Below are 26511 nucleotides of genomic sequence, written 5' to 3' on the forward strand. Positions count from 1 at the left end.
ATTAAATATTGGCTAAAGATAATGCAAATAAGTCCAAACAGATACCCACACCAGTGTTATTAAATGTTGTTATCCATTGCTGACAGATAATTAGCAAAAGTCAAATATGCGTCGCCCAATTAGATCATTTTCTAATTGGGCGTCGCATATTAGACTTTTGCTATCTCAATATGGTTTTGTTGATGTTTGGGTGTCACATATGGTCAGCAAAAGAGTTAAGATTGTTAACTCTTTCATAACATATGTGTAAGGTAAACTGTATGTTTTACAATGGATCAATTGGCCTTTACACAATTAAATCTGTGTGTCTGTCAGTGTATGCATGGTGATGCCTACTTCTTGCTTAAATATCTTACCCCAAAAGTTTACATAGATGTTATCAATAAGGAAGTCCTGCTTTACCCATATTGTTTTCTCCGTAATCTTCAGATAATATTTGCTTTTGACAAGTCGCCCTGAACGTCTGAAGAGAGATATGCATCTGTCACCTGCGGTCACCACGTTTTGTAACAAGAACTGATCTCCATGTCCTGCAGCAGTTATGAAGAAAGGTGTGTGCTACAGGGTTGACATTCTGGATGTGTAGGTGAGACGTTATGCCAGTGCAACCTGACCGGACTTCATCCTCATGGATGACAACGCACGACGTCATCGTGACATTTAGTGTAATGAGATGACGGAGCCAGGCAGTGATCATAACACATGAATCCCATACGCGCTATTGAGAGTTGTTGTTTGTCTGCAATGAATTTATTTTCGTGATTTTTCTACAGTTTTATTTTTGGTCAGATACTGTCATTTGGACGGGCGATCTTACGGATATGATTATTGGTCATGCACATGTTGTTTGTAGGTACTGTGCGGCACACGAAAACGGTCCTTTAATCCTTAAACATGTTTTCACGCACATAGGTCATTTGCTATTTCAACAGATGCACACAATTTGACAGATTATGTTTTAAAGTGGTCCCCCTTAGCAAACTTTGAGTAGTATATATACAAGTTAATATTTTTTACAAAAGGTAGGACTAATGTACAAAGATTACAATATAACAAGGCAGTCAACGGGGTTGACGAAATAGAAGACAAATAAATAAAACTAAGATGTTGTGATTTGGCTGGGTGGGGATGTCATGGTCTATGTTATTATTCAGCCTTTTAAACACCTGAGTTATATTGCAAAGGCATTCCTTCTGCATGACCATCTTTCAATATTTGCCACTCTTGTGGCTCTGTGATGGGAAAAGAAAATAACCACGACGCCATGATATTAACTGAGTATATGGCTGATGTTTGAGCTCTTGGGTCAGGATCAGCTGGGTCATGAAGTAATATTCTTTTGGAAATTATGGACATAGATATATTTATTTCAATTCCAAATACAATCTAAATCGGTATACTTCTTGTGACGTAGTAAGGATCCCCACTCGTTTTGGGTTAGAGGGAAATAAATAATCTAGCTAGATGTGGCATAATAATCATATATGTTTCTTTATCAGAATTTATAACCTGTCCTTATGATCACCACAATTGCATACTGGGATGATTCAGGTTATGGACATGCAACATTAAACCCTTACATGATGCACGTTCAGTTAAAATATCGAATTAGCGTGTTAAAATCTACGGGTAATCTACACGTAGCTCTACATTGAAAACCTATCTCCTAACGAACCTATTATACATAGTTTAGAATCACGCCAAACGCCTCGATTCGATTCAAAACATTGCTACACTGTATACTGCCGATTTCTCGTGTTCCTGCAGTGATATAGCTGAAACAAGGATTAAAGCAGTGCTTTCAAAAACTTTTGTCATGAAGAGATACAGATATTGTTTTTGTTTGAACATCGAGAGTATATTCCGTTTTGACCTTTGATTTACATTTCAATAAGCGTAAAAAACCAAACACACTATAAATGTTGATTGGTTCATTGCCTTTTATTTTATGTTCATGAACTGTGCCATGTATATTATACAGGTATTCTTTTTGTTCAAACATCACATGCTCCAACCAAGTCAGCGAGTCTGACCACCCGATCCCGTTAGTCGCCTCTTATGACAAGCATAGTCGCCTTTTACGGCAAGAATGGGTTGCTGAAGACCTATTCTACCCCAGATCGTCACGGATACACAACCAAGCAGTCACACAAGAAATCTAGGCATGATCACTGATTCAACATTTAGTTTGAAAAAACATGCAAATAGCATCCGCCAAATTGCATTCCATAAGATAAAGAATATATATCAAATCAGTAGATATTGGGACAAAGTCTCTGTCAAATGCTTAGTGGATGCTTTTGTCACTTCAAGGAGTATTGCAACAGTCTCCTGAGTGCACAATAACTTGCCAGGTTCATCACACGGTGTTGAAATTGCGACCACAGAACAGCGTTCCTTAAAGAATTGTATTGGCTGAACAGTGAAACGGGGAGAATCGTGTGTAAGCTGCTGATATTCAAGGTCTGGATCCAGTGTACCAACGAGAACTTTCAAGTCTTTGAAACGCATTTAGAAGTGATAGATGGCAACAACAAAATGAGGTGCCACCTTCCCGCTGTTCTGTGGAATGAGCTTTCAGTTGATGCAAGGATGCCGTCAGCTTCCGGTCAATACTCAAGGCTATGTTCTTCACAAGGGCGGGGATAAAGGGGATAAAATGCTCTATATAAATCTATACTTATGCATTATATATTCTAATGTAGAAGACTCCCAAACACTTCAGCCTTCTAAATTACCCAGGTTGTCCGAAAAAATGTATTCCTGGCAACAAACCCGGGTACTCTCCTAATGTCAGTCAACACATTGGGAGGTACCAAACCTAAGGCACCCGAGAACAATGGAAAGTCGGACAACTTGGAATGGAAGCATGATATTTCGAAAGCGAGGTCCGCATATTTGCCTTTTTTTTTCCTGAATCTTGTCAATCACATAGGTGTCAAAAGGGACAGAAAGAATAAAATAGTATAAATAATTTCATTGAATTTATGACAAAGGACAAGATTAGGTTTGTTGTCCGTGATAGGTCTTAGGTTGTATACGGCCCTTTTCCAAAGAATTTTGTACTTATCATTTTTGACGCCCTCAGGATATTCTGGGTCGTACCATGGATGGCGAAGACGATGATAAAATCATCGAGCCACTCAATCATGTTGCTTAAGATATAATCCTTGTGCCAAAGCTGGGCATCCACTGACAATGTGTTGGACAGTCTCATTAAATTCATTCCAAAACCTACATTTCATATTTACATTTTGACGCAAAACCTCACATTGACGGTTTCGAGTGGGAAGTGACCGTCCTAAGCAGCAAACAGAAAGCCTTCTTTTTCACTTTTCCAGGAAGCCGGCTTCATCAAAGGGAAGAAAACTGATCCTTTGAAAGCTAAAAAGACAGGGAAACATTAAAATTAACATAAACAGTTATCAATGCGGTAGTTGTAGTATAATCACCGCGAATCTCTCATCTGCTGAACCAAATTCTTTTGGGTGTAGAAGGAAAACCACTGAGGAAAATCATAGGAATGGATCATTGAAAAGTAGGGGAATTCGTGAAAAGGGTAAGCACGTCCTGTTCTATAAGAAAGAGGTAAGCGCCGGTGAGTAAGGGGATGTGACAAAACCATGTCAAGGTCATAGCATGGGGTAGCATTGCCCTTCCTGTTGACAAGCGACGCATCCCAATGATTAACAATGAATGAAACCATTGTTGTATGCAAATTATGTGTCTTGCCTTGGTGGAAATGTTTTACATGTTCTGAAGTATCGAAACAATTGGTCATGGTGTGAGAGTTGATTGACACGTTCTGACCTGCATACATAATGAATTGCATAAAAGCGAAATATTTTTTGTGGACATGTCATGATGTCTTAGAGGTGTTTCAATAACAACTTGAGTCAATTGTTCACTGCGACAAGTCATGAAAATATTTAAAAGAATAAATGCTAGTTCAGTTGGCATTCTCCAGGATAGTGTACATTCTATTATCATCAAAACTCTGTCGATGAAGAAAGTATATGCTCGTTGGGTCCCAAAGCTTCTGACATGTGAGCAGAAACGCACCAGACACTAGCTGCAAAGGTTATTGCTTCCGTGTTTTTGGTTGCCGAGGATGTCATCATGGTAGGCCAGACAATAAACTGAGCATATGATGATTCATCTTTAGGGGAATTACGGGATGAAATTAAGACTATGAGAAGTGGGAAGAATGCGTCCTCCGCCATCGGAAAAATGTGCCTGTGCACTAATCAGTCATTTCAATGGCTACAATCCACATGTGTTGCTTTAAACTACTTCAGCACCTCCCTTTGTTACTGTTCTGTCTCCTATAGACTTCCATCTGTATCCCAAAATGAAGAAAGCTCTAGCCGGAACCTATTTCAACTCGAACGATGACTAGCAGCTGCGGAGAGCATCGCTTTCATAAGTGTATTAGTGTGGAAGAGAATTCATTTAAAAAAAAATCATTATAATGTCTCTAAGTCAAGTCTTTATATGTGAGGGAGCCGTGAAGATCCGGGTAGATGCTTGTCATATGAGGCGACTAATGGGATCTGGTGGTCAGGCTCGCCATCTTGGTTTATGCTGGTAATCGTATCCCAATTGTGTAGATGCCAATTGTGTGGATTGTCTGGTCCACTCTCGATGGTCACACACTAGGAATATTGCCGAGTGCGGCGTTAGACGACAGACAAACAAACACAATGTTTGGTTCAGAACTGTTCAATCACCCATGCAGATTGCTGAACATGCAAGGGAAATTCACAATGAGAAATTCGAAATATTCCATCTTGTCCTACAGCTTGTGCATTATTTTGACTGAGACTAATTATAAATGTGTCAAGGAAAATCAATAGTGCAATTTAGTAAATAAATAATACATGTAAACGGACGAGAGCTTGATTAGAAACAAAATAAAAGTAAATCGATTAAATCGTGAAAGTCAATAATCTTCATTAACTCTGTATCAACAGACCGTGTCCAAACTGTCTAAATTCTTTGTTAATCTGAATACACGGAACATCGGTAATTAGAAATGATCGAAAAACAACTGCTGAAGTAGAGACAGAATCAGAAGAAGTCAATGTGAATGACAAAGGTTATATATTTAAGAAGGAGTCAAGAAAAAGCGAAGCTTGAAAAAGAGAGAGAGAGAGAGAGATAGAGAGAGAGAGATATGTGATGTATAAAAATATAAATAATTAAAATGTCTTCAGGTCAAGTCTGTCTATGTGAGGGACCCGTGAAGATCAGGGAAGATGCTTGTTATATGAGGCGACTAACGGGATCTGGTGGTTAGGCTCGCCAACTAGGTTCATGCTGGTCACCCTATCCCATTGTAGATCGATGCTCATGATATCGATCACTGGATTGTCTGCTCCAGATTTACAGACCGCCTTCACATTCTAGGAATATTGCCGAGTGCGGCGTTAGACGACAAACAAACATACACACAATTCTATGTTTGGCTCAGAACTCTTAAATCACCCATGCATATTGCTGAACGTGAAAGGGAAATTCACCATTAGAAATTCAGACATTTCATCTTGTCCCACAGCTTGTGCATTGCTACACTGAGAAACACTATGACATAAATGTTTCAAAGTAAATCAATGGTGCTATTTAGCAAATAAAAAATTAATGTAAACGGACGAGAGCTTAAGTAGAAACAAAATAGTAGTAAATCAATTTAATCGTGGAAGTCAACAATTTCTATTAAGTCTGTATCGGCAGACTATGGAGCTTTTCTGTCCAAACTATCTCAATTCTATGAGAGAGAGGGAGAGAGATGTGATGTCATATATATCATAGAAAATCGTGTGTGTTTTATGTTATGTCATCTTTCTGTAGAAAATCGTGAAAGTTTAAAACGATTTTGTATGTTCCACCTATCACACAACCATCTCTCATGAGAAATTGAATGAGATATTACATTCTTTATTTTATAAAACATTTGTTTCACGAAATGTGTTCAATGATATTAACGGATGTGGTCAATTTGTTACAATTGACAGTATCTATGCTCGGAAATGTTCACCCCGTGGGGATGATGGGTCGGAATATGTCCCGAGGAACCTATTCTGGTTGTAAGAGGATACTGAAAACATTGGGTGATCAGGTTCCGTGACTTGGTTGATTACGCGTCATCATACGCCGATGGCATGGGTCGTTGCTCACGATATCAACCACTTGGTTGTCTGGTCTAGACTCGATTATTTACCGGCCGCCGTCATATGGCTGGAATATTGCTGCTTGCAGGGTTTAAGAACAAACAAACAGATATATTCAGATTTCCAAATATGCGAGTTGCTGAATTTATCTATGAAGGGCTGCTCTCGCATTCACATTCACTTTCACACTAACATTCAGATTCACTTTGAAATTCACATTCACATTAACATTCGTATTCATATTAAAATTCCTATTAGCATGCAATATCATATTCAAATTCATATTAACATTCATTTTCACATTCACATTCATTATCCGGGGTAGAACAGGTCTTCAGCAATCCAGTGATTAATAGCATGAGCATCGATCCACGCAATTCGAATCGATGACATGCATCAACGAAGTCAGCGAGCCTGACCACCCGATCCTGTTAGGCGCCTTTTACAACACCTTTTATGGCAAGCATGGGTTGCTGAAGACCTATTCCACCTCGAAATCTTCACGGGTTGAACTACAAAGTATGAAGTTACAAGAATTGAACGTCAGTTTTGCTGAGTTCATTTGAGTGTGAACGATTGAAAAGCACTGGTTAAACTTTCATGTGAACCTCCGAACTTGCGATCTGTTCTGATAAACATGGAGTCCAAAACAAGTAGTCCTGATCGGTTAATTGCTCTATATTTGCTGTTTTATACTTTACTTTCACGATAATGATGTGTGCCAACAATGCATCGTAGATTGGATCTCTGACTTTCAAAAGAGTAAACGCCCCAACACGCTGTCAATAATGATTTTCTTCTCAGCGAAAACGTTCCATCTCTGACTTTTAAGAAAGTAAATGCCCCAGCACACACTGTGAATCATGATATGTATTTCTACTTAACAGAGAAAACGCCCCATCACGTGCACAGTGTCAATATGGATTGGGTATTAGTAATCATTGCAACTAGGTACAGAATACGTTCAGTTGAATTAGAGCAGCAGTAGTCGTAAACGCGATGGCTGGTTTAAGAGTTCTCCTCACTTATGTGTTTGTGTGTGGAGTTCAAAGTAGTTTTCAATTTGGGTATTTTCACAAGGTTTGCAATGACGTGAAAAGACTGGGATTTCAAAGGTGGACCAACCATGGAGTGGTCAGCTACGTTCGCTGTGCCACGCGATGCGTCAGCGACAACCAGTGTCTTTCATTTCAGTACAACCCCTTAACAGGTGTCTGTACTGGCAACAACGTCTCACAGGGAAACTCACAGGAGTTTGACGAAATTGTTGACACGGGCAACTGTATATTCTATCCAGTTGAAGGTAGGTAAATTGTGTAAGGATAAGAGGGATTTTGAATTCACGCTGCTTTTGGCAAAATTTTAGCAATATCACGGCGGGGGGCACCAGATATAGGGCTTCATGTATGTATGTACACTATTGCCTAGAATTTGATTCCCCTTACACGCATAGGCAAGGGGTTACGCAACCCGTGTGCACCCCGTTCGTAACTCAGGTGGAACAGAATTTTGACCAAAGGAAGACCCATGCTAAGCTGAACTTGGAGGTGGTAACAAGGAGAGAATATTTTGTTTTCCTGACGAACAATGTTAATACACATTTTATCATATGTACTTGCTGATGTCTCATTTCATATCTCAACTGAATATTTAGGCGTTTAATATATTCCCTAAGTGAAAACTTTGCACATTTTGACTGTAAAAATATAAACACAATAAAATAAGAAATAAGTCAAAATAGTGTAAACGAAAATCGCACAATACCAAGCAAGTGACTTATCATAACTACCAAAAAAGATACCTACATTTCCTTATTATTTCCAAAACGGTATTTCATTTTGTTGATCAATACGCCCTTATACTACCAATAAAAGTGGCAAATGCGCTTACGAATGGCGCAGCACAGATCGTGAACAAGGAGAGGTAAACATTGCGCTAATATAACAAAGGCAACAACCAGGAATTGCTTTAGATCAGTGCCCCTTTATTAGAATACATGATCCTGTTAAGTGTTACAGCTATTCAAATGTTCTTTTTTTATGATTTGACACTGAACGTCTGTAGTACGACTTTAAGTGATCATGTTTATGAGGTTTGGCGGAGCATTGCTTTTCTTGTACCCTAATTACTTGTGTTTCTTTGTCTCAGCTCCATAGCCGTGACGCTGGTAAAGTGCAGCATTTAATTAATGAGTGAGTGAGTGAGTATGGTTTTACGCCGCTTTTAGCAATATTCCAGCAATATCACGGCGGGGGGACACCAGAAATGGGCTTCACACATTGTACCCATGTCGGGAATCGAACCCGGGTCTTCAGCGTGACAAGTGAGCGCTTTAATCTCTAGGCTACCCGACCGCCCCCTTTTAATTAATGAGAGTAGGAAGAGACTGGTGGGAGCGGGCCGGGGTTGTGTATAAAATAGCCGTTGCACAATGGCCACAAGGAAAGCTAAACAGACAGACAGTCAGACAGATATTTTATTTACGTCTAACCTCAAATATCACATAAAAATATAAATATATATACTGAACTGCAAAAAAAACGCGAGATTGTAAAATATAAATTATATATGGTAAAATGCGGAAAATATATGTCAAGTCTGTAGGTGTCAATATTCCGTGACGTCCTGATGCGTTTGTGAGACAAACATTCCATCGAACGGTACAACGAGGCCTGAAATTAGTCGCCACAACGCAGCCTTGTCCAAGGCCGTGGGTAACAGTTACCATGCTTTGCCGTGGACACCAACATGCACGTGTACTCATGGAGGCTATGGGTATAAAAAATCAACTTGAACTGCCTTTCTGGCACTCGTAATTTTGATGCGGCAGGTATGCCTCGATTATCCACACAACAGAGAGAACAAGCGATCGGTCGATTACAAGCTGGACAACAGTCCCAGGTTGTGGCCAACACTTTCAATGTTCACGTCAGCACCATCCACCGTCTGCAGCAGCGCTACAACATCACAAACAGTACTGCAGACCGCGCCCGACGTGGACGCCCCCGAGTGACCACGCCCAGGCAGGATCGGTTCATCCACCGCCAACACCTACGGGATCGCTTCAGACCAGCCAGTGTGACAGCTCGAAACACCATTGGCACTAGAGGGCGACCGATCAGTGACGATACGGTACGACGTCGGCTGACTCACAACAACCTGTAATGCCGTCGGCCCGCTCGAGTGCCCATCCTCACCGCCCGCCACCGCCAGGCACGACTGCAATGGGCTGCACAACACCGACATTGGTGGCATCAACAGTTGAGGCCAATTGTCTTCTCTGACGAGAGCCGGTACTGTGGATCCACGTCTGATGGGAGAGTGAGGGTGTGGGGAAGGATGGGTGTGGGCTATACGGACCATTGTGTCATGGAAAGAGACCCGTGGGGTGGTCAGAGCATCATGGTTTAGGGTGCTATAGGCCTGAACCAGAGAATTGGCCCTCATGTGTTTCACAATATTGGCGCTGGCAGGGGGAATGGCATCACAGCGCAACGCTACACTGACCAGATCCTGAGACCTTACATCGTTCCCTACTTCGCACGTCACCAGAACCACGTGTTCCAGCAGGACAACGCGCGTCCCCACGTGGCCAGGCTCACCAGGAACTTCCTGCACCAGCACAACATCCAAACCATACCATGGTCGGCTATGAGCCCGGATTTAAACCCGATCGAGCACCTGTGGGATGAAATACAGAGACGGCTGAACCAGGTGGTACCAACACCAAGAACTCGTGCTGATCTGGAGGCAGCTTTCGTCAGGGTGTGGGCACAGGTGCCTATGGCCTTCGTGAACCGCCTGCCACACTCAATGTACCGTAGGTGTATGGCTGTGTTGAGGGCATACGAGGTACTGACATTTCCCACCCCACCATTTCCATGTGCGTGATCGGCCCAAAGCAAGAACTTGCAAGAACGTTCCATGGACTGTGGTCAATGTGCATGCAAAACATGAAGTGTCTAAGACTTATCCTATTTGACCTCTCTCTCGCCTTGTGAATAAACCATTTTTCAGTCACACAGTACTCGCGTTTCTTTTGCGGTTCAGTATATATAATATGTAAATGAGCCACTCCTATTGGAGTTATGAGAGACGAAACGTTAAAATATACAAATACAGATTACTAAAATACAAATAAATAAAAGGTTAATGTACACACAAAAGTTAAACACACTATACAGTATATCAAATATATTTCCGTATGTTTAAAATAGCATTGCAGGTTTTGGCAGCAACATGTACAACAATAGGGCTGGGGAGAATAAAACACAATTTAACATAATCATTTTGAAGATTAAAATCATGACACACATCAATACATTTTGTTAAAAGCTCTTTACGGACATCATTATAAACTGGACATTGAAGTAGAACATGCAGCTCATCTTCCACACAATCTGTACAATTAAAACATACTCTCTCACTGACCGGAAGGTTATTATAGCGCCCAATTTCCAGTTTTATTGGTGCAACTCCACATCTTAATACGGCGGGAGCTTTTCTGTTTTGTCTTGACATCGGGAGTTTATTGTAGTGTTCCACACTGACAACTTTCTTGAACTGGTTGTATAGCCTTAGTTTATTACCTCCCTTGCCTCTGACACTGTTAACCTGATTTATTGCACTTTCCCACTTTTCTCGGAACTTTTTAAAAACATTGCGCTAAAGCAGTGTTGTTTTCACAGGCTTTTTTAATATATTCCCATAGCCACTGTCACTACTCGCTACTCTTCTACTTGATCCTAGATACATCATTTTGACATTTACAATATATATATATTTTTTCAACGTACATTATAGTTTATTAGTCTTATCAAAATTATCGAAATTGTCAAGTATGTTGAGCTTCCAAGCAATAATTTTAACTTGTGGTGACATGTAAATATAAAACGTCTCATGTAAGGCATAAAGTAAGTACGATAGTAAATAATAATTATATTCAAACCGCATTAAAATGTAATGATAACAAGATGCATGTGTAATCCTAAAGCCTGTGTTCCACATACAGAGCCAGAATGAAAACTGATTAAATAAAGGGAAGAAGCTTCATCTGAATATGACTAAACATGTATATGTAAATGTTACGATACTGTTGCTATCTTCACGAATTATTTAAAAATGGGCATAAGGTTGATGAGACGAGACGAAGACTACAGATATTCGATTTTTCCATATCAATAAACATTTCCAATCAAATTAAGTTCATTCATTGGTATCCATAAATTAATTATTGATATCGATTAAGGAATACATAGTAAAAAGGCGTCCTATATATTGTTCTTTGTGGATTTTTCAAAGTAAAGTGATTGCATCATGGTTATAGTGTTAATTGCTAGTCTTATTTCTGGACTTTGATGCTATAGCACAGAAAATTGTTACCCCGAATTACTGTGTAACGCTTCACATTATACGAACAAGGATAGGAAAGCGAGAACAAAACAAAGTAGTGGACTTAGATTCAAGACTCCGTACAGTGTCTATTATCTTCCCTTGACAATTTAGCTAATGTGAACAATCCCGATGACTTTGCAATAACAAATCAATATACCAATCGGTGTCCGCAATTATTGCTGAGAAAAGGTGTATATCCTTACGAATATATGGATGATTGGTCTAGATTTGACGAAACTAAATTACCACCCATTGAATCATTCTATAGTAAGTTAACAGAATCTAAAATTATCGATGACGATTATGCAAACTCTCTGACGGAGACGGATAAATTAGGTTGTAAGAATTAAGGAGATTATCACGATCTGTACTTAAAAACCGAAGTATTTTTACTCGCCAATATATTCGAGACATTTAGAAAGACATGTTTAAAACAATATGGCTTGGATCAAGCATGGTACTATTCCAGTCCCGGAATATCGTGTGATGAATTGTTGAAGAAGATCGGTGTAGAATTAAAATTACCCACCGATTATGATATGCACTTGTTTGTTGAGCAAGGATGAAGAGGTGGTATATTGATGACGGCGAAAAGGTATTCAAAGGCAAATAATAAATTAGTGGCAGGATATGATTCGAGTGAACCCGATATGCACATATTATATCTCGACACCAACCATTTGTACTGATGGGCTATCAGCCAACCTTTGTCCACTGGTGATTTTGAGTGGGTACAAAATATCTCTGTGAATGATATACCCACAAATTCTGATAAAGGTTACATACTAGAAGTTGACTTAGAATATCCAGCAGAGTTACACAAAGACCACAACAGTTATGCGCTAGCTCCTGAAAGAGTAATGGTTAATGGAGGTTGGATGTCAGAATATCAACACTCCTTGATGGGTAATACTAGGTTGGCTCAAGTGGAAAAACTCTGACAAATTTGATGGATAAAACATAATATATATAGTTCACTACTAAAATCTCCAGATCTATCACTAGGCATGAAAATAAAGAAAATACACAGAGTTCTTGATCAAAGATCTTGGATGGAGCCCTATTTAAGGCTGAACACAGATAAAGGGAAAGATTGCAACGAGCGATTTCGAAAAGAATCTATATAAGCTCATGAATAACTTAGTATTTGGTAGAACTATGGAGAATCTAAGGAAGCGTGTAGATGTTACATTGGTCAGATCTAATGAGGAAGAAAGACTTAGGAAACTTATAGCCAGTCCTGCTTTTAACAGAAGAAAGACATTTGATAGCGACTTAGCGACATTACATATGCAGAAGAGTGATATAAATTCAACAGACTGGTGTACGTTAGTAAGAGTATTCTTGACTTGTCTAATCTATTAGTTTTATTACAAAGAGCTAAAGAAGGAACACGTTGATGGACGCGAGGTGTTATATACCGATACTGATTGGTTGTTGATGGAAATACAAACCGAGGATGTGTATAAAGATATGGCAAAAAAAAGATAGATATGTACGATACGAGCGATTACCCAAAAGATAATCATCCACTGCACAGCGCGGTAAATATAAAGGTATTAGGTAAGATGAAGGTTGAATGTGCTGGAACTCCTATTGCTGAGTATGAATGATTAAGACCTGATATGTATTCTATAAAGATGTCTGATAATGGGGAGATAAGAAAAACTAAGGGCGTCAAGAAGTATGTCGTAATAAAACATATCAAACACGAATAGTATAAAGGAGCATTATTCAATAGTAGAACATTCAAACACGAGATGAACACTTTAAGAAGTGTTAATCACAGGATATATGGATTAAGAATGAATTAATGAATGAAGACATCATAATCCCCCTTAGATACAAAGAGATGGATTGATAAGGATGGTGTAACTACTTATGATTATGGTTATGGCGGTAACACTGTATCACTGGCAACTATACTGAACAACAAAAGTTCCTGTGACATTGAATAAGATTTAGCGCAAGTTACGTTTTTACCAAGTCTGAAGCAATTTCGGTTTGCAACTGATAAAAGACTCCTGTAAGTGTTCAAATGGTTTGATTTACTGACTTCAGAAAATGTGTGATTTCATAAAAAAACATGAACATGCCAAAAAGTCAATTTACAAATCAATAGCGTGTGTCTCCACCTCTGGTTGCGATGCAAGCAACACATCGTCGTCTCATGGAATGGACCAGGCGTCGCACAAAGTCCTGTGGGATATCCGTCCATATCTGCTAGAGCATGTTTCAAAGTTCCTCGAGTGTCTGTGAAACACGTGGTTGACTTCGAAGGTGCCTATCCATCTCATCCCACTTGTGCTCGATTGGTGAGAGATCAGAGGAGCGAGTCGGCCAGGGGATGACATTCACGTTGTTTTGTTGAAGAGAATCCTGAACAAGTCGAGCAATATCCGGCCGGGCGTTGTCATGTTGAAAGGTAATGCCTGGGCCATGTCGACGCAAAAACGGTAGAACAACAGGACCGATGATCTGGTCGCGGTAGCGCTGTCCAATGAGATTTCCATCTACCACTATAAAACGGGTCCTCTGTCTTGCTGTAATCCCAGCCCATACCATAACGCTGCTGCCCCCGAACCGCTCTTCTTCCATGACACAATGATTGACGTAACGTTCACCTCGTCGTCGGTACACTCGAATCCGTCCATCGCTGGTTTCCTGTCAAAATGGGACGCCTGGCGGGTCTTCTGGCGACAATACATGCACATCTGAGGCGACGACGTACGGTTTGTGAAGATATTCGTCGAAGGCCAGGGATGCTCTATGTAGTCACTGTTGCTGGCTGGAATCGATTTCGTAGGTGTGTTGTTCGAATCCAGTTGTCATGTCGATTTTGTTACGCGTGGCCTGCCAGTCAGAGGAAGGTCTCTGACTGCATTCGTCTGTTGCCAACGTTGCAATAAACACTAAATTGTGTTTCTGTGGACGTTAAATTGTCTTGCAACATCACATTGACTCGATCCTGCTTCAAGCATACGAATGGCTCGCTCGGCTTTTCGGACTGGCGTGGCATTTCGTAAAGTTGAATAATTGTGTAATTATGTTGTTTTTCTGAGTGGTTGTTGTCAGCACGATGCTAAACAATGCATATGGAATCCCGTGTACGCACATGTTCTTATACCAATTCTTGGCTAATGAAATGCATGGGGCTTGCATAAAAGTCAACTTTTGCATGGAATGCATGTTTTTCTGTAGCAGTTGCGTTTTTGTGACTTGATTCCATACATGCACTACAATACTGAAAACCAAACTTTACTCGTTTGAAAAATACACTAAAATATTGGTGTCACAAGAACTTTTGTTGTTGAGTATATCAGCAACTCTTACAAATCCCCTGCCTGGTCCATCATGATGATAATATAGAATAGGCTCGCCTTCTTTCATAACCAATCGACTTATGTTATATATCTTAAGAGACCAAATCGGATCGGTTGCACGACGTTGACCTTATCGAGCTCACCGGGCGGGTATAAATATCTTACGCCCACTCTATCCGGAAGTTTTTGTTCTTTACCAGTCCTCGAAGGTGATGATACGGAAGTCACAGATATAATTTTAATTGCATCGGATGGTTTCTTCCTCATTAATCTCGTTACTTCTTTATTTAGTGCTGATAATCTTGTCACCCATTTCGTTGATCTTAATCAATCCGATTTCATTTCAATCACATAGTGATATCCAAAGAAACGTTCAGCTAATGTTCGGTGAAATCTTTCAAAATTAGCTTGAATACGGTGGGATTCTTTTTCACCACGCCTTATTTCGGCATCGTGCTTTGTTAATAGTTTAATAACTGATCCCATAAACTCGCGAACAGGATCTACTTTAAATAACTTGGGCCATTTTAATGGTCCGCGTTTATATATGCGGCTCAGTGCATTAGCTACTTCTGTTGAATCTTTGGAGGTTGATGGTTGACTAGCTACATCTACTGTGGTTAAAGTGTACTTATATGTGTTTCGTCTTACCTTCTCATGGGAGAAACATGGTAGGTCAGTGTGATGAACTTCATTTGTTGTGAAAATATTAAAAACGTTTTGCCTTGCTGTAGAATGCGGGGCCGGTAAGTATATTTGCCATATCGCTTGTTTCTTTAACCAATCCTTGGCTACATCTTCAGATACCTCAGCCGCAGTGGCTCGTTTTTCTATTGCTCCTATACCTTTTGAATATCCTCCCGGGCTATAGTTAATTTTATCCATTATTAATAATTATTGATGTTTCATTTAATACGAGTCATATCTATCTCTGAAGTCCACGTTGCTGTCAAACCTAAGAACACTATCAGGGCGGCCAGTTTTGACTTGGCATGTCCCTTAAAGTGAGTTTAAACATGTCAAAAGCGATTGACCCTACAATAAAGCTGGAAGCTGTCTTTTGGACTATTATGGGTAATGACGTATTTTATGACATTACTGAGGAATGTTCAAATTAGTTACTGTCATTTACTGCACGGTTCTAATTGTCAATCGTCTCGACAGGACCATAACTTTGGTTATATATCGACTCCCTGTATTTATGTCTTAAGTTGTTAATCGGTAACTGCGGTCCAAATTTATCTACTGTTGCAAACTTGACTGGTTTGTTTACACAGTTAAAAATCTAATTGATCATGAACTACCGAGGCAGTCAAGCATGAAATGTAAAAGCAGCCATGTTACATGTAGTCCAAGAGGATAGCAATTATTTCGCTGCAATATATCTGAAAAAATGCTGATGTGACATGACATTTAAACTTTCTCGCAGACAATATATTTTTCTCGAGAGTGGAGCATAATTTCATAAAAAGGTCTTTTCACAAACCTTTCATAAACTATAATAATATGAATATCCAACTTCATCATCACTCATCAAGTTTACTAACAAGTCAACAGTTGGAAGATGTCACAGATAAACAAGGATTCTAACTTAGTTTGGTCATCTTTGACACAGAGATTCATATCCTCACTTTCCTAGCACACTGCATGGGATTAAGAGTTACTGTGAGTGAGTGAGCATGGTTTTACGCCGCTTTTAGCAGTTACTGTGTTGATGCAAGCACTGACGTCATGCTAAAAACGCTAGTAGTAACACAGTAGTAAGTGAGTAAACTCATTTGAGGATTTTACAAGTATCAATTACAACCTATGAAAGCTAACATGTGAATAAACCCAGTTTACTGAAATTGAAATAATTAAGGCACGTTGCAGTGACCAGTTAACAACTAATCAGTGAGATAGTATATAAACACTGAGAACGCTAAACAACTTCATTGTAAATAGACAAATGTACCTGTGAATGGCGTGGTGGCCGTAGCCTTGTATATCAAAGTTTCAAATACCGAGTGAAACAAAGACGAGACGCCAGCCTACACTCGAAATGCTGTATGCTGCATGTCCAGCCTCCATCAACACCTCTAGTGATTTTTTCATGATCGCGAGCCTTGAACATAACCATTGTCCTGACCAGGTTGAGTGACTTCCTTCCATCAACGTGAAAGGATTACCCACAGAGAAAGAAAGGATTAAAGCCTAAAGATATCCTATCTACATGGTATAAGTACTCACAACCAATTTCCTCTAATAAGAAACTGTCACCTTTGAATCCCCAGTAATACTCACTATGGTCATTGGGCAAATGTAAAAATCACAAACCCTAACGAGATTCTGTCTACATGGTCTCACCCGGCGATTGGGAAGATCCAAAATTCTATCAAAATCCTGTCAACTCGGGGGTTCCTGTAGCAATAAATCTGCGTCAAGCACCCTAACACTAGTTAGGGCCGACCTTGTGTTTATGGTCTTGTGAACACAGGTCAATGGCCGCTCAATAACTCAAGATTCACATCTCACTGTTTTGTTTTATTTCACTATTCATTTGATATATTTGCGGACTTCAACTGAAACCCAGTTCACTGTTATATGCATGGCACACGCGTGTGCAGCGAGTGACCAACGCATGCTCACGTGTCACATGCGTGTTACACGCATTCTCAAAGCGTGTTACGGGAATGAACTTCAAGGCAGTAGTGTATGTACATGTGTGTGTGTGTGTGTGTGTGTGTGTGTGTGTGTGTGTGTGTGTGTGTGTGTGTGTGTGTGTGTGTGTATGCGCGCGTGTGTGTACGTATGTGTGTATGCGTGTGTGAATGTGTGTCTATGTATGTATGTATGTATACATGCATGCATGTATGTATCTACTATTATGTATGTATATATTCACGCATGCATGTCTGTATTTTATCTACGTTACACCAGTCTCACACAGACATATTCCACCTTTTGCAGAGACCGGAACAATCGGAGTTGCATGTAACAACAACGCGGACTGTCACGAAGCCATGTCAGTCTGCTACGAGGGGATATGCAAATGTACTCCCGGCTACAGTTACAGTCCGACAAACGTCACTTGCGTCAGCGGTGAGTCTGTTATGAATGTCAGTCAGTTCAGCGTGTGTGTGTACGTATGTGTGTATGCGTGTGTGTGAGTGTGTGTATATGTATGTTTACGTTGACACCAGTCTCAAACTAACTTATTTCATCTTTTGTAGAGACCGGAACAATTGGAGATGAATGTAAGAACAATGCGGATTATTCTGTGACCATGTCAGTCTGCTACGAGGGGACATGCAAATGTACTCCCGGCTACAGTAACAGTCCGACAAGCGCCACTTGCGTCAGAGGTGAGTCTGTCATGAATGTAATTCGGTTGTTTTTTTCTGTATAGCATTGACCTCTTTGTGGCTTACATAAAACATAAACGTTACTTGTCAGTAATATGCTCCGGGTAGAGCACGACGTATAAATAAGTTTGAAGATTTTATACCTTACATAACAGTGTTTTCTTTTATGTCTTCAGTGTGTTCGGAGTATGGCTTTGATATGACCAAATATCCTGGACTTGGTATTACTGGTCATAACACCATCACTTCCTACGGCCTCACCCCTGAAGAGTGCGTCACAGCATGCGTCACACAGACCACGTATGTTTGTGTGAGCACAGACATGAAACTCAGTGATGGCAGGTGTTCTCTGCAAGAAGTGGGCTATCTCGATGTTAATGGGATTTACCGTGAAACAGAAGTGGACGGCTGGGTGTTCTCAACAAGAAACTGTGCTGCCTAATGTAACGATGATGAATATAAAAGGTTGATGATGGATCGAAGACAATGCAAAAGCGATAATTTGTGTGTAAATCTGTCTCCTCAAAACTTGCATTGGATGTATCCCCTGATTACTATTAAATATGCAGAACAGTCTGCAGTGGAGAAAATCCTTTGTCTTTGAGTGAGTTGGGTTAAATGACGCATTGAACAGTTTTTTGAGGTAATACTTTACTCTACTTTACTTTGTTTGTCGTTTATATCTGTATATGTATGATGACGGTCTGAAAATATTCGATTCTGGACCAGACAATCCAGTGATTGACATCATGAGCATCGATCCACGCAATTGGGATGCGATGACGTGTCAAACAAGTCAGCGAGCCTGACCACCCGATCCTGTTTGTCGCCTCTTACGACAAACGTAGTTGCCTGTTACGGCTTGATGGTAATACAGCTCTCAGTCGATAAGCAGCTTGGTGAAGCCCACGAACATGGATAAGGGACTGACAAACCAAGAAACCGTATCAGGCAATTCAAGCATATGTGGATATTACTTTTATGTAACGTAACGTCATATGAATTGTATATTTCTGTCAGTAGACAGTGATATTAATCAAACTGTACATGTTGTATGCATTCGTACAACCGAAAACGTTATTGCTATATAAATTAACGTATACCACCACTGATCTTACTGACTGTTTGTTTAATGTGAAATAACAAAATGTGAATACGTTCCAACTCACCTGTTTCGATTTGGCAACGGGAGAGTTCGTGTGACGTCACCTATATCCGTGAGTCTGGTCCAAGAAACTACTTCTTGTAGCATACTGGCTTAAATCCGCATTGCATTGCTACAAAAAGTGCATCTAGTATATCTAAATGATTTGTATATTCCTACATAACTGTGACACGACCGAAAATAACTTCTGTCACTGGTGGAATGCAATTCCCGAAGTTCAACCGACCGTATCCTCGAGCCGAGATACTTCTTCCGGTATGACATCACTGTGTTGACAGTTTGATCGGTTGTCGTTAATCGAAAAGCTTGAGAGAAAGCATTGCCTGTTCGAGACTAAGGAATGTAAGTTCGGATTCACGAGTTATATATTCGTGTCTTGCGTGTCTGATATCCACGACCAAGTGACCGGATTGATTCCCTTGCGAAAATCCGAGATTAAAAGCGACGTTAAACCCAACTAACTCACTCTCTCACTTATATCCACGTCCTAGTGTCCGGTTTGATTGCCATGGGAAACTCCGAGATCCATTTTTCCATAAATTGATAAATGGAAGTGTATGTAAAATCATCCTTGTGAACATCATTCACTGAATGTAATACTGTTAAAAGAATAATAATTTTCTTTGTGATGTAATAAAAGTTCACCGTGTATTTCTTTCTTGTGAAATAATTCTTGATAATTTAAATAATACTAACTGTGTGGTTGGAGGTTTTTGGGAGTGATCCACAAGTCGCTACCGAAAGCTCTACCCCAGAACCGTCACATGGTTGCAGTGACAAAATACAGGACTTTGGCAGTTTATTTCTAACCAACGAACACCCAAAGTCAATGTAGTGTTTCCAGCATCCCAAGAAGTTGACGCAATCATGGTGACACATCTTCCAGAGGCAACCGTGTCCACTAGCCTATATTACCCTTGCCATCTCAAGCCTAGTCTTCTATTCTAAAATATGAGCGTCCTAACGCACATTATGACAGTCTAAACAGAGAACGTTTTACCAAATCAACATCTGTGTTCCGAACACGAGGTCGCTGCTATAGCCACACCCATCGCCTGTCGAATGTGCGCTGCAATGGTTCCAAAAAGTTAGCTAAGACAAATATTTTGTTTAAGTTGTTCAACGTGTTCAATCAACTCGCCCAAGTATTTTATAAGATGTGAGTGCAACCTTTATTGTTTTTAGTAATTGAAACGACTGAACGCTTATCGCACTGACTGAGAAGCAGTGCTATTTCTAGACGACCTCAGCCTTTCATGTTGTCGCGTGTTACTTGATACTGTCTGAATGCCTCTGTTTTTGTGAGAGCGAAATGCGGCAGTAAAAGGTATCTTTACTCTGGTGATCTGTCAGGGATGAAAGCTCAGATCTTTTCGCTATCTGATTGACCAGGTCGTCTCCTTCGGTTGTCATCCCTCTGAAGCCATTCAAATAAGACCAGCCATGATATCACGTTTTCATAACAAGGGGCACAACTCGTATTTTATACGTGGTGGCGCCACAATTAAGCCAATAAAAGAGCCTTGAAATAGCATGGTTACAAACTAGGCTAGATGGGGATTATACTGTATGTCAATGATCGAAATTAAACGACTCCTGCAACGTTTGCTAATAGATGGATTTACAAACATGAAGAAGTCACGGTATTGACCAGAGAATATACTAATTACCCAGTTACATATCTATCTTCAAAGCTTCAGGGCATTTTGTCAAAACTAAAAGCCAATGCCATATGTAGTTGACTGAGACAACAATACGTGAAATGCTTGACTTCCTCATAAATGACATTTCTATACAATTTTAGGGTAAGACATTTAGGCAAGATGTAGTCATCCCCATGGGCAGCAGTTGTGCTCCCTTCTTTCTGGTTTGGTGACTATGCTTGTCATGTGGTGGTCATGGGCAGCAGTTGTGCTCCCTTCTTTCTGGTTTGGTGACTATGCTTGTCATGTGGTGGTCATGGGCAGCAGTTGTGCTCCCTTCGTTCTGGTTTGGTGACTATGCTTGTCATGTGGTGGTCATGGGCAGCAGTTGTGCTCCCTTCTTTCTGGCTTGGTGACTATGCTTGTCATGTGGTGGTCATGGGCAGCAATTGTGCTCCCTTCTTTCTGGTTTGGTGACTATGCTTGTCATGTGGTGGTCATGGGCAGCAGTTGTGCTCCCTTCTTTCTGGTTTGGTGACTATGCTTGTCATGTGGTGGTCATGGGCAGCAGTTGTGCTCCCTTCTTTCTGGTTTGGTGACTATGCTTGTCATGTGGTGGTCATGGGCAGCAGTTGTGCTCCCTTCTTTCTGGTTTGGTGACTATGCTTGTCATGTGGTGGTCATGGGCAGCAGTTGTGCTCCCTTCTTTCTGGTTTGGTGACTATGCTTGTCATGTGGTGGCCATGGGCAGCAGTTGTGCTCCCTTCTTTCTGGTTTGGTGACTAGGCTTGTCATGTGGTGGTCATAGGCAGCAGTTGTGCTCCCTTCTTTCTGGCTTGGTGACTATGCTTGTCATGTGGTGGTCATGGGCAGCAGTTGTGCTCCCTACTTTCTGGTTTGGTGACTATGCTTATCATGTGGTGGTCATGGGCAGCAGTTGTGCTCCCTACTTTCTGGTTTGGTGACTATGCTTGTCATGTGGTGGTCATGGGCAGCAGTTGTGCTCCCTACTTTCTGGTTTGGTGACTATGCTTGTCATGTGGTGGTCATGGGCAGCAGTTGTGCTCCCTTCTTTCTGGTTTGGTGACTATTCTTGTCATGTGGTGGTCATGGGCAGCAGTTGTGCTCCCTTCTTTCTGGTTTGGTGACTATGCTTGTCATGTGGTGGTCATGGACAGCAGTTGTGCTCCCTTCTTTCTGGTTTGGTGACTATGCTTGTCATGTGGTGGTCATGGGCAGCAGTTGTGCTCCCTTCTTTCTGGCTTGGTGACTATGCTTGTCATGTGGTGGTCATGGGCAGCAGTTGTGTTCCCTACTTTCTGGTTTGGTGACTATGCTTGTCATGTGGTGGTCATGGGCAGCAGTTGTGCTCCCTTCTTTCTGGCTTGGTGACTATGCTTGTCATGTGGTGGTCATGGGCAGCAGTTGTGCTCCCTTCTTTCTGGTTTGGTGACTATGCTTGTCATGTGGTGGCCATGGGCAGCAGTTGTGCTTCCTTCTTTCTGGTTTGGTGACTATGCTTGTCATGTGGTGGTCATGGGCAGCAGTTGTGCTCCCTTCTTTCTGGCTTGGTGACTATGCTTGTCACGTGGTGGTCATGGGCAGCAGTTGTGCTCCCGTCTTTCTGGTTTGGTGACTGTGCTTGTCATGTGGTGGTCATGGGCAGCAGTTGTGCTTCCTTTCCTTCTGGTTTGGTGACTATGCTTGTCATAAAGACGTGGTGGTCAGATTCGCTGACATGATAGATGCATGTCATCGATCCCAGTTGCGTGGATCGATGCTCATGATAATAATCACTGGATTATCTGGTCCAGATTATTTACAGAGCTGGAATATTGCTGAGTGAGGCGTTAAACAACAAACCAACCAACCAACCAATCTTTCTGGTCAAAACAAGAGAGAGAATATATGGTTGGATATATATTCTCTCTTTGACAATCGACTAGCATTTGCTCGTGTTTGTGATGGGTGCCACCGCTAGGGCAGGTAACATTCCCCTTTTCGCGAACACCTGATGTCATTACTATTTGATAGTGATTCATTAACACATATTCATGACATACACGGAATCGTACAATCGACTCTGCTTTTGGAAGAGATTTCTGATATATAAGAAAGGGTTTTGTCGCTCATATTTATTTGAAATGTTTGGCTTAACCAGAAACAGACATCACTAAATCAGACAAAGACAACCCGTTCTTGAATTTGAAATTTGCAAAGCAGTGAATTTGAGCATATGCCAAAACGTGGGCCACAAAAGAGGAACCTTTTGAGTGTCTTGGTTAAAGAAGTGCCTCATATTGTCACTGGTAGAAATCACAAACTGAAAAAGAGAAACAGAATTTGAATAAGCCCTCTCTGTGAAAGCCAGCTGTCATGCACAGTCTGGCTGCCCGACAGGAAACGTTTGTAGTTGTTCTAAGTGACATGGCGTCCCAGCAAATAATTCTACGTTGTGGCAACGTTGTTACAACGTTGTAACAACTTTGACGTTTCGTTTCTACAACAAGGACTCAAATAAGACAAACCATAACATAAATTAATTGTTGACCTGTGACGATCCGGGTCAGAATAGGTCTTCAGTAACCCATGCTTGCCCTAAAATGCGACTATGCTTGTTATCAGAGGCAACTAAGAGAATCGCAGGGTTAACAAGTTCAATTCTGTCAAAACACTTGATTCGTCAATTTTATACTCTACTTTTAGTCACTAAAATGCAGGCTTATCAACACATAAACGAGGTGTTAAGAAAAGAAAGAAATGTATATACTCTTTTGTTGAATTTGAACAATTTGTTGAATATACATGGAGCCGCATGCTATGTGATTTACTACATATATGTATGGTGGCTCAGAAGGGACATGGCTCTATTGCCCTAAGATATCTACATGATATCGCGACAAGGTGATAGTACGATATGCCACCATATGTATGAGTCGACCAAGCATTCGAATAACATCGAAAAGGATGCAAGTCGTCTTTTATTTGAGTGCTTGGAACATTGTTCTAACACGTTTTTCAGGCAAAAGCATTTGCCATCTTGAACATCATATTGTGACAAATGTTATTACAGTAAACTACGGTTATAACGAACTCAAAGGGACTACTATTTTTAGTTCGTTATAACCGTAGTTCGTTATAAGCATATATACAGCATAACTACAGCAAATAGTCGGGACTAAAAAGTAAGTTCGTTATATCCGTCAGTTCGTTATAAGCATGTTCGTTATAACCGTAGTTTACTGTATTGTGATAAAATTTTAAAAAATCTTCCTTCTTTTCTCGACGACTAACCTATTTGTATTAAAGTTTAAGATCGACTCACACTTTCACATTAAATCAAATTTAATTTAATTAAAAATGTTAAAACCAAATTCAGCCAAATTGTGAAATGTCTGGCTATTTGGATATGTTCACGGGCACACAATGAGATGATTATCATTTTGTAAATCTCAAGTATTCACTAACTTCTTTTTTTTGCAATTAATAAATTGACATGATCCTAGTGGCGTTTATGTTTAGTACAATCGATAGTATTTCATCAAATGTATCAAATGTATCAAAAACAGGTGCAACCTTTTATGGATGCTTCTACAGATTCATTCTTCGTGACAGGAGACATCTACAATCAAGAGTTCTTCCCCTTGGACTCATTTCGCTTTCGGTTCTCACTTCAGTGTGTGTGTGTGTGTGTGTGTGTGTGTGTGTGTGTGTGTGTGTGTGTGTGTGTGTGTGTGTGTGTGCATATTTGTTTAACCCGCTGGATGCCGAATTATTCTAATGTGTAATGTGTAAATTAACAGAACTTTGTAAGTAAAGACAAACTCAAATTTATGGGTCATGAAGAAATGACCAACAAGCGGTCTTCTTATAACATTTTACCACAAACCTCATTTCTTAACATTAGCAATGTCAAATTTTAATTGTAGTACTTTTACAAAAAAATCATATATGAACAGGTCACTCTCTCTCTCTCTCTCTCTCTCTCTCTTTCTCTCTCTCTCTCTCTCTCTCTCTCTCTCTCTCTCTATATATATATATATATATATATATATATATATATATTTAATGAGAAAAAAGTTTAGTCGTAACTGTTGCAGTAAAATAACAACACAACATTACAAAAGTATTAAAATGTTAATATTTGTATAACTATTGAAATGATAATTTATTGTTTACATATATCCTATGTATTTATGTTTCACAAGTAATAATTCTCAAAACGTTGCTCCCATTAACTTTTATTTAACATAACATGCTAGGAAGGGGCTTGCCTGTCACGGAAAAACTCGTGTGGGTTGGCTTCGCTAGATCCTTTTTACCTGTTTTTGGTGCGGTTGTCTTACTGAGCATATTCTAAAACGAGGCTGGGGGGAATCCCGACTGGTTACTAATCACGGGAAATCTTCAACTACGAGCTCGACTTTTTATGGCTTTGCCGAGTTCTAATCGTGGAAGATTAATCACTTGTGTGTAGATTTTTCGCTAATAACCGAACACAGTGGTTAATCCTCTATGTCTCTCATCTCACATTACATCAAGACCAGTAGCGGTGTGAAGATCACGTTTTCACCCGGATATCCAGCCTAGGTAATTTACTTTAGCTTGACCACTGTTACAGCAAGATGAATATATTTATCACTGACTTTTTGGTGTTACCACTGCTATTGTCATTTAATTTCGTACTGCCACTCCATCGGTACCCCCAGTAAAGTACGGTTATAACGAACTCAAAGGGACTACTAATTGTAGTTCGTTATAACCGTAGTTCGTTATAAGTGTATATACAGCGTAACTACAGCAAATAGTAGGGACCAAAAAAATAAGTTCGTTATATCCGTCAGTTCGTTATAAGCGTGTTCGTTCCTGTACTTTGCAGTAATTTGTCAATTGTATAATGCAATTGTTAAGTGTGTAAAATGTCTTTATTGGTGGGCACGGGTGGCCCAGTCGTCTAAGGCGCCGTGATTCGCTGTGCAGAGTTGCGTCCGTTAAACACGCCAGAAACTTATGATTGTGGGTTCGAACCCCGGTTCGCCTCGATTATGTTTCTAGGTTTATCAGCACCATACCCGTGCTCCTGGGTTTCACCGAAGTGGTAAACGTTTGAGATCTGTATCACTTGAGGCTTTCCTACCACATTAAGCAGACACGCCGTGATATAACTGGAATACTGTTAAAAGCGGCTTTAAACCCAACTCACTCACTCATTTCTTTGTTGTTTATTGGTTTCACACTTAGTTCTTTTGCGTACAGACTTCTGGGTTAACACTGTTTCAACTTGGACGTCGACACGTAACTGAACCAAGAAGTAAATAATCCTTTATTAGGAATTAATGACAAGAGTAGGATGTTCGTTTGAATTCTGACTTTTAATAATTCTAAAACTAGAAATCATGCTTTCTTTAAAGGTACTTTTGGAATAGAATTATACCATAAAAAATAGAACATTGCAAATTTATTATTTCATTG

At 40.3% G+C, this 26511-nt stretch overlaps 1 protein-coding gene across 1 annotated transcript; it reads left to right on the top strand.

The window, feature by feature from the left end:
• The first annotated feature begins 7163 nt into the window (after window positions 1–7163).
• LOC124113954 lies at window positions 7164–19948 on the top strand. The gene is made up of 4 exons (XM_046474456.2): window positions 7164–7473; window positions 17837–17968; window positions 18100–18231; window positions 18408–19948. Exons 1-4 carry the CDS (start codon window positions 7170–7172, stop codon window positions 18671–18673), a joined length of 834 nt encoding a protein of 277 aa, XP_046330412.2. The 5' UTR covers window positions 7164–7169; the 3' UTR covers window positions 18674–19948.
• The last annotated feature ends 6563 nt before the right edge of the window (window positions 19949–26511 follow it).

The sequence above is a fragment of the Haliotis rufescens genome, unplaced genomic scaffold (genome assembly GCF_023055435.1).
Source record: "Haliotis rufescens isolate VD_foot unplaced genomic scaffold, xgHalRufe1.0.p SCAF_18, whole genome shotgun sequence".
NCBI classification, from domain to species: Eukaryota; Metazoa; Mollusca; class Gastropoda; order Lepetellida; family Haliotidae; genus Haliotis; species Haliotis rufescens.